General features: G+C 49.5%; 1 protein-coding gene across 2 annotated transcripts in view; it reads left to right on the top strand.

Annotated features, from left to right (window-relative positions):
• Positions 1 to 9,032, top strand: part of PDPK1 (3-phosphoinositide dependent protein kinase 1) — a 68,178-nt gene that overhangs the window by 33,872 nt on the left and 25,274 nt on the right. The window contains exons 5-6 of one of the 2 annotated variants that reach the window (XM_007453522.1): positions 3,452 to 3,596; positions 4,475 to 4,572. The exons of the other annotated variant lie outside the window; for it this stretch is intronic. Of the exons in view, the coding sequence (XP_007453584.1) occupies positions 3,452 to 3,596; positions 4,475 to 4,572 (243 nt within the window). The remainder of the gene's footprint in view (positions 1 to 3,451; positions 3,597 to 4,474; positions 4,573 to 9,032) is intronic. 2 annotated transcript variants of the gene reach the window in all.

The raw sequence follows: 9,032 nt of genomic DNA, 5'->3' as shown, positions 1-9,032 counted from the left end.
ATGGGGGGGGGGGGGGTACAAAAAGGCTGGGCAGTGGTCAGCTCCTTAGGCCTCGGAGTCCCGGCAAGAATTTTGGATTTTCTTCTAAGTGTGGCACAGAGTCCAGGAGGAGGGTCTGGAGCAGGGTAGCCATTTGCTCTCACTTGGGCTGCTGCTGCAGGGAAGGCTCTTGTAAGTGAGCTGGGAGGATGGAGTCAAGCTGGCTCCTGGGGGTGGGGCCTCAAGCTGGGTGCACAGTGGTCCTGTAATTGATGCATCCGTTGATCCTTGCTACTTGAGGCCTGAGTGGGCTACTGGGTGGCTGCCTGCAGAGCCTGAGAAGTCAGGTTGGTGTGCAGATTGGTGGGAGGTGGGCTGGGGTGTCGGTGGGCTGGAGGGTGCCCAGCAGGGAAGAGTTCCAATGAGTGGAGAGAACAGAGTCCCAGGGGCAATGGACCAGATGGTTTCTGGTGGAGGGTGCTGGCTGCCCTGCCAGATAGTGCCAAGTGGTCAAGTAGCTGGGCCCTGGCCTGACCTGTGGATTGCTTCCCATGCAAAGTGTTGTTGAGAGTGGCAGTCTGGGGGTGGGGCGGAGGGCTCAATCAAGAGACAGAGGCAAGGAAAGGCAAACAGCAGGTTTTTCCCAGTGGTTTCACTGTAAAGGGGAGCAGTAAAGTGGTCTAGTAGCCAAGAGCATGTGGGGCAGGGAGGGGGGTTCCTTGTTGGTTTGTTTTAGGTCTTTTAAAGTGTTTGCCTCTCCACCTGGCTTCAGCATCGTCCCATGTCCCCGTCTGCTGTCACTGCTCATGCAGCAGCCACCAGTGACCTGTCTGTTCTGTATCTCACCTCTGAGGCCACCTAGACTCTTGCTCCTTGTGCTCCATGGCACCCATGTGATTGTGCTTCTCTTTGAGCCTGTGGGGCTCTCTGGCTGCCAGATTTCCTGGAGTCCCAGGCCTGGGCTTCCTACAGGGCCTGGGGAGAATAAGTCGTGTTGGTTGGGAGGCTCCGGCAGGTCGCACACACTTGACTTCATCTTCTCCCAAGGTCATGTTCAGTAGGATCAGGCACTCAGAGGCTAGATGAGTGAGCTCGCTGTCTGATTTCAGACGGGATTGGCCAGAGTAATGCAGGTGGAAGGGACTCTAGGTCTCTATCCAGTGGTGTCTGTTGCTTTTGACATTTTAAGACAAATTTGAAAGCCTGTGGAGATTGCAAGGGCTCACTTACCTCTGACAGGAGCGAGACCTGGGGACTTCTGCTCCACTGGAAATCCTTTGTAATATACAGTGTGTTGAAAGATAAAGAAAAGGAAGCACTCTGCCTGAATAAAAGCCCCAGTGTGCATACTATCCTCCTTTTAGCCGTAATTTACACATTGGGGAGAGAGGGGAGCAACTCCTCCAGCGACTACTGGGCTAAGCACACTCTCAGGACAGGTGAGGCAGAGCCTGGTGACACCCCTGCAGCAGCCTGAAAACAGGCAGATAGATCCGTGAGGGGCCTCCTGGGCACTGGCAGCCTCTTTGCGCTCTGGAGGTTCAGTTTGACCAGACTCAATCCCTGCTCCCCAGAGAGGACTGAGCTCAGAGAAGCCCTCCCTCCCTCCTTAGGTGCAGTACAGGGCTGGGCACCACAGCCAGCCAGCCAGGGTGCCTTTCCCTCCAGCAGGGATGAAGGCTGAGGGGTTTCAGAGGCTGTTGCTCTGCTAACCTGTGTTCTTCCTCCACCTCCCACCTGCCTGTCCTTGTGTGTCCTCTCTTGAAGCTTGGGGACAGGAACAGCACACTAGACCTCAGGAAGCTGGGCTCCAGTCCTGTCCCTCCTTGGCTTTGTGACCTTGAGTCAGTTGCTTAACCTCTCTGGGCTGGGTTCCTCTGCAAAGCGCAGGCATTGGGCTCATCAGGCTCTCAGGCTCTGCCACAGGCCTGATCTGTGCTCATCGTCCCAGGAATTGACTTGCTCCCTGTGAGAGAGCAGCCTCCTCTCACTGCCCTGGGGCCTTAGCTGTGCTGAGGGAGGTAGAAATGTTCTAGGGTGTGAAATGGACCAATGAGGTCTGAAAGAGTGTTTCTGGGCAATGAGGAACATGTGTGGTCAGAGAGAACACGGGCTTGGAGCCATGATCTACATGTCATGTTCAAAACCTGTCGGTCACTTAGCACCACAGCCGAGCAGAGAACTAGAAGTGTCCCTTACACCGGAAACAGGAACTCAGGGAGTAGTCAGATAAGGGGCAAAACCTGTGAAGCCAGAAGAGGCCCTGTGGCCATGGCCGAGCCTCTCACGTGGGCTGCTGGTTTCTGGGAGACTGTGCTCCTGAGTGGGGAGGCTCTGCGGCTGGTCCAGGTCCAGGTCCAGGTCCAGGCGGGGCCCCTGCTTGGGGTTGGGTGGGCCAGAGTCTGCAGGCTGCTGGTGAGGAGGCCACGGATACCAGCCTTCCCCGAGGAGGGATCAAAGCAAGGAGAGGAGGGAAGGGGCCCTGGCCGAGACCCTTTGCATTCCCTAGAACTAAGGTTGGTTTTGGGCTTCAGCTTCCTGTTAAACGTTTTTCTAATTGGCAGGGCTTGGGAGGCCACATGTGGGGCTCGATCACAGGCAGGTTCGAGCAGCTTCGGTTGGTGGTCTCTTCCCTCCTGGGCCGCAGCTTCAGGCATCTTCTTTGGTGGGAGATGGCAAATGCCTTGGCAAACAGAAGCCAGATGGGACACCTTGAGCACAGGTCACCTCTTACTCCCTCGGAGCCGATGCTCAGGGCGGGTGAGGACTTGGGTGCCACTCTGCCTGGGAGTGGCAGAGTACCTGTAGATTTCCATTAAGAGGTGTGGATGTTCGGTGCTTCCAGGAGGAAGCAGTTATATGGGATCCATTTATAGTTTCTCCTCTTAGAAAAAGGGAGAACAGAAGTAAAACAAATCACACTGCAGTGGTGTCCGAGGGAAAGATGACTGTTTTCCTCGAGTCTCTCCCCAGTGGGGGCCCAATAAATAGATTGAGTTTATCTATTAATGGCATTTCTCTTACAAAACTTGTCACTTTATACTTGGGAAGGAGCATTCATTTGAGGAACCTTTACGTGAATGGACTCAGCACGGCATGTGGCGTGCGGTTGGTGCAGGTTGGAGGCTGTGTGCTGATGGCGTTGGGGCCACAGGCCCTGACTGCCATCTCTAGCGGCTTCCCTTCACTGAGCCCACAGATGTCTTCTGGGAATGGGGGGTCCAGAAGGGGCAGTTGGCCTGAGAGGCACGTGTTTTTGTTGTTGGTGAGAAACTCACGCTGGGACCCTGTCCTGGAGCCAGGGATTCCCTGCAGACCCAGCGGTTGCGGTAGGGTCTGGCTGGAAGAGGGGCAGCTGTCTCGGGCCACAGGTACCTTCAGTTTTAATTAATTAAAAAAAATTGCTACTGGGCTGTTAAGGTCAGTTTAAAATAAAGATTTTTGCTCTCTTCCTTAACTATCCAATGTTTAGATTTTGGCCTTAGTTATGCCAAAAATGGAGAACTACTTAAATACATTCGGAAAATTGGTTCGTTTGATGAGACATGCACCCGATTTTACACAGCTGAGATGGTGTCTGCCCTAGAGTACTTGCATGGCAAGGGCATCATTCACAGGTACCAAGCCAGGAGGCTACAGGCTTTGCTCCCCAGGCCTGAGGGTCAGCTCTGGTCTCTTTTATGGAGGGTGGGATACCTCATTGTGAGAATTAAGAAGCGTTCACATTACTCTGATGTTGAGAGACTGTGGACCTTTAATATCAGATGAAATTGGTCAGATGTCTTTTTTGCCAGACTAACGATTCTCTTAGCCATGTTGACTGGTGCTTTTATTTTGTCAGTTGTAGATTCTGTGTGTACTTATCATTTTCCATGATTTTCCAATAAAGTCAAATTGAAAGTGTTCATTTAAGCTTTCTTTTTCTTACTGATTTTTTTTTTTTGGTGGTAAAATACCTATAACGTAAAATTTACCGGGAATTCCCTGGTGGTCCAGTGGTTAGGACTCCGAGCTTCCACTGCAAGGGGCATGGGTTCAATCCCTGGTCGGAACTAAGATCCCGCCAAGCTGCGCGGCGCAGACAAAAAAAATAGAAAAAAGCCTAAAATAGATAAAATTTACCATTTAACCATTTTCTCCCTCCCAGTTTTATTGAGAAATAGTTGACATATGTATATATAAATTTAAGGTGTACATTTATTGCGTAATGATACCACAGAAGGTTTAAAGGCGCTTTATAGGTTAGGCATGATAGATTATACTTCAATTAAAAGTTTATTGAAATGGTAGATGCAGTTAGGAAATGATGTAATTTGAATGTCCTCATTATATGCAGTTGATATTTGTTCAGTGCTAACTTTAGACTTGCATTCTTGGTTGTTTGTAAAGATTATAGGTATTAATCAGTTCATTTTGGTTTTAGCGAAATTTAGTGTGTAATAATGTTACTGTTTTAAATATTTCATCTCAAACGTAAAAAAATCTGCTTTCACAGGGACCTGAAACCAGAAAATATTTTGTTAAATGAAGATATGCACATCCAGATCACAGATTTTGGAACAGCAAAAGTATTATCCCCAGAGAGTAAACAAGGTGTGTGTTTTATTTCTAGTAGATCCCTGCTCAGTGCTTAAATCAAACCAACTTCTTAGAAACAGGTTGAATTGCCTTATGCTCATCATTAATGACAGTTGTTTGTAGTGCCTTTGTTATTATAAAATGGATGCTTGAGTTTTCACAGAGGAAGCCTCTGCCTTTGGGCAACTTTAGCTGAGGGTCTGGGCAGGTGTGTGCCTGGTCTGGTGGGTGCAGGGAGGGGCTTCGCAGGCTTGCCTGTGGTTGGTCCTCCTGGCCTCAAGTGGTAGTAGGTCACCAGGGGCTTTCTGCATGTTGTCCTAGACCCTCGGATGCCCACTGTGGCTCACCCTCCCTAGTCATCTTCCTAGAAGATGCTGGGGTGCCACATTTGTTCCCAGTCTCCCATGCAGGGGTGCGAGGTCAGCTCCCAGGTCTTCCTGTTGGCACTGTGGGTTCTCTGGGGTTGAGGGTTGGTATGTGCGCGCGCACACACACACTCACACGCACACACACATGCACGCGCGCGACTGACCTTGTATCCCAGTGCCGACTGTCTGCCTGTCTCCTGTGCGCACCTGCCGGGGGTGGTGGCCCAGGCACGCCGATTATAGTGAGGTTCTATAAGGTCACAGAATGAGTTGGGGGCTGTTTTTTTTCCTGCTGGTCAAGTGCATGTTAATCATTGCAGACCCTTCTAACCACTGTTCCTCTAGGGTATTTCCTAGCCGGATTATGTACTGTGACAGTTGCTGGCAGTCCACCTGGGTCAGAAGAGAGCCCTGGGTATCTTAGCTACCCAGGGGCATCTCGGCCATGGTGGGGGTGGGGGCATCTTGCTGTCCTTCAGGTGTTTGTTGAATGGAAATCATAAACTCTGAGGGTATAAAAAATGGCAGTTTAACTCCTGAAAACTGTGTTCAAGTATTGGGGTAGAGAGAAGATAAAGCCCTTTATGGTGAGTGTTGGGGGAAACTCAAAGCCCCTGTGTGAGTTAATAAGTGACCTTGAAAATGAAACTTGGGTGTAGGGACAGGTGTGATTGTCAGAGCTACCCTGACCTGGGAAGCTGCTGTGGGGACCTCCACCCAGGGCATGTGCTTCTCTGCCGGGCTTGTGGGTACCCCTGAAAGAAGGACCTTGATGGAGAGCCCTGGGGGGACGGACATGCTAGGGGAGGGTAGAGGGTTTGTTGGTGGAAGAAAGATTCAAACAGAAGCATCCACTTCGCTGCAGCTGCTCTTGCGTGGAAAAGGGGAGCTGTGAGCGCAGGGCCATGGTGGGGAGGAGCTGGGCCCCTCCGAAGAGCTCTCTGGCTCAGCTGCGCTGGCCTGCTCTGCCTCGGGCTTGAACTGAGGCCTGTTTCACAGCAGCTGTGGGGCTAACACCTGGGGTTTTGCTCCTCCCGGGCACGGTGGGCAGTGTCTTGACTCTGTGCTGCTGGAAGGGCCTGGCTGGGCCTCCATGGGTTCCCTTCAGCAGGGTGTGTGATCTTTCCTTTCCAGGCCTTTTCCCAGCCCTGTGTTTTCAAACTGAGGGTTCTTGTGAAGATTCTGTCAGTGCTTTCATCTGTGCACAGACACTCTTTGAGTCACAAGACGGCATCTTGAATTCGGGAACTTTTCTGAGAATCTTAAAGCGCCACCACCCTTTTGTGTTTGAAACAAAACTTGCAGTCAAGGCAGATGCTCTTATTTCTCAGTGAGGCTTAGTCCTGGCGACGCTTGCCTACCTTTGTATTGTACTTCCCACCCAGGGCTCCTGCCTGGAGGTGCACTTCCCAAGCCCCAGGAAGTCCTCCTGGCACCTGTGACATGCCCCAAACCTTGATCTATTTGACTCATTCCTATTGTATAGTAACATTTTGTTGGCCACTAATCATGTTTTGATAGACATGGTATAACTCGTAACCTAAGCATTGTCCATGACAGAGGTGAACCAAACAAGAACCTGAATATTCTTGCTGGACTGCTGGGCATCTCGTGTGTGACTTGCCGCTGAGACCAGCCACCGCTTGCCAGTCAGCCATGGGAGTCACCCCCTCAGAGTCTGCTTGGTCCTTTTTTCTTCACTTAGATTTTCTTCAGATCTGATATTTGGCACAGGCTAGTCCTGCTGTCATGTAGCCATTAAAAAAATGTAAGAACTTAAATGCATTGGTGAAATAGTGAAATAAACCTGATTTTTAAAATCTGTCTGGAAGCAGGAGGCTAAAAAGTCCTTAACATTGTAAACCAGGCAGAACTATCGATACTTATATATACACAGTTGAGTTGGCTTTTTTTTTTTGTCTTAGAGGAAATGTAGAAACATGTATAATTACGTGAATGAATAATTTTGGTGACATACTCTCATTTTCTGTTTGACGTAGTTTAGAATCTTAGAGTTTATTCCTGCATTAGCTTTTTTTTTTTAACGTCTTTTTTGGAGTATAATTGCTGTACATTGTTGTGTTAGTTGCTGCTGTATAACAAAGTGAATCAGCTAAAATATGTGGAACGCTTCATGAATTTGCGTGTCATCCTTGCGCAGGGGCCATGCTAATCTTCTCTGTATTGTTCCAATTTTGGTATATGTGCTGCTGAAGTGAGCACTTGTATTAGCTTTATAAACTTTTGTACAGAGATGGTTTCCTCAAAGCATCTTAAAGCTTCCAGAAGGGAAGTGTTGGTGGGAGCGAGGCGCAGGTTCCTTAGCTGTGCAGTGAGCATGTTTCGCCCTCCGCCTTGTGAGAGACAGGCTGTCTGTCTTCACAGACCTCCGTCCCAGTGGGTGGCTCCTGGGACGGGGGGAGCCCCGCATTCCTCTCTTACTGCTGCCTGCCGGGTCCAGGGAGTGACCCCCGTGCTGTGAGGGTGGGTGGGCACATGGGTCGATGGGCCTTTATGGCACAGAGGACTTAGGCCTTCTAACCTTGCACAGGGGTCCCACAGAGCTTTACACTGAGGGCGGCTTAATTACATGGAGTCAGCCCCTCATCTGTGGCCATGTGCCTGGCCGTGGCCCTCTTTGCAAGAAGCTTGGGGAATTCAGGGTGCCCTGGAGGTTGAGACTTGAGGTTTGTGTCTGGAACCCTGTCCTGAGTTGTGCAGGCCTTTCTGGTACAGTTGGGCGTGAAGGCTCCACTCACCACACATGGGGGTGCAGGGAGGGGGGCGCCAGGTGTGGGGACTGCTGGAGAGGGGATGCAGCGGGGAAGCCTCAGAGCCAGCATCACTGTCACTGCACCTCCTGTGCAGTGGCCCTCTGTGGACCGCCTTTGTCCAGACCCTCAGACCAGCGTTGACCCCCATCCTGCTGTGCTGTGGGCTGGAGACCCTCTCACAGCCTCTGCACTGCCGCCACTCTAGCACATGCAGGGCCACCTGCCCCCCTATACTCCCACCACCAAGCACACCTCCCAGCCATCGAGAAGCGATTACTCTGGTCTTTTCAGTATTGGTATTTGTTTAATCATATCTGTGATGCATAGAGTGTTGTTGTTTTTAAAACACAAGGGTACCTGCTTTTTGTAAAAATTCAGAACATCCTTGTGACTTGATTTCTACCAGCATCGATTTGTTTTCCCTGTAAATACTTTAGTATTTATTACTAAATACAAAGCTTCTTTTTAAAAAACATAACTATAATACCATGCCATTTTTATACATTAAAAATTTAGCAGTAATAGCTTAATATCTTAAAATATTTAGTCCGCGTTAAGTTTCTAGTCACCATAATTCCACATCATAATTTTTTGGTTGTTGCTTACTTGAATCAGGTTTCAAATAAAATTCTCACATTGAGCTTAGCTAATTTTTCTCTTAAATTTCTGTTATCTATAGCTTCTTCTCCATCTGTTTTTTCCCTTGCAGTCTGTTGAAGAAACCAGGTCATTTGTCTTATAGAGTTTCCCAGAGTTCGCTGATTGCATCTCTGTGGAGTCATGTAACATGCTCCTCTCCCCTCTGTATGTCTTGAAAATTGGGAGCTGGATGTGGCTGCTTGATCACTTTCAGGTTCAGTCCTTTCACACCAGAGGCTGGTGTGTGTGGTGTGTTTTTCATTAGGAAGCATGTAGCATCCATTCGTCTCTCCCTGTCAACAGCCCTTTATAGCCATGATGTCCTAGATCCATCAATTCATTAGAGAATGCAGAGTGATCATAGCCCAGTTCTTTCATTCTTGAGCTGGAATTCTTTTTTTTTTAATTAAAAAAATTTAAAAAAAATTATTTATTTATTGGCTGCATTGAGTCTTCGTTACTGAACATGGGCTTTCTCTAGTTGTGGCGAGTGAGGGCTACTCTGTTGCGGTGCGCGGGCTTCTCGTTGTGGAGCACAGGCTGTAGGGCGCGCAGGCTCAGTAGTTGTGGCTCGTGGGCTCTAGAGCGCAGGCTCAGTAGTTGTAGTGCTTGGGCTTAGTTGCTCTGTGGCAGGCGGGATCTTCCCAGATCAGGGATTGAACCTGTGTCCCCTGCCTTGGCAGGCGGATTCTTT

The sequence above is a fragment of the Lipotes vexillifer genome, unplaced genomic scaffold (assembly GCF_000442215.2).
Source record: "Lipotes vexillifer unplaced genomic scaffold, Lipotes_vexillifer_v1.1 scaffold914, whole genome shotgun sequence".
In the NCBI taxonomy this organism is placed as follows: Eukaryota; Metazoa; Chordata; class Mammalia; order Artiodactyla; family Lipotidae; genus Lipotes; species Lipotes vexillifer.
This window is presented reverse-complemented; position numbering and strand designations above follow the sequence as displayed.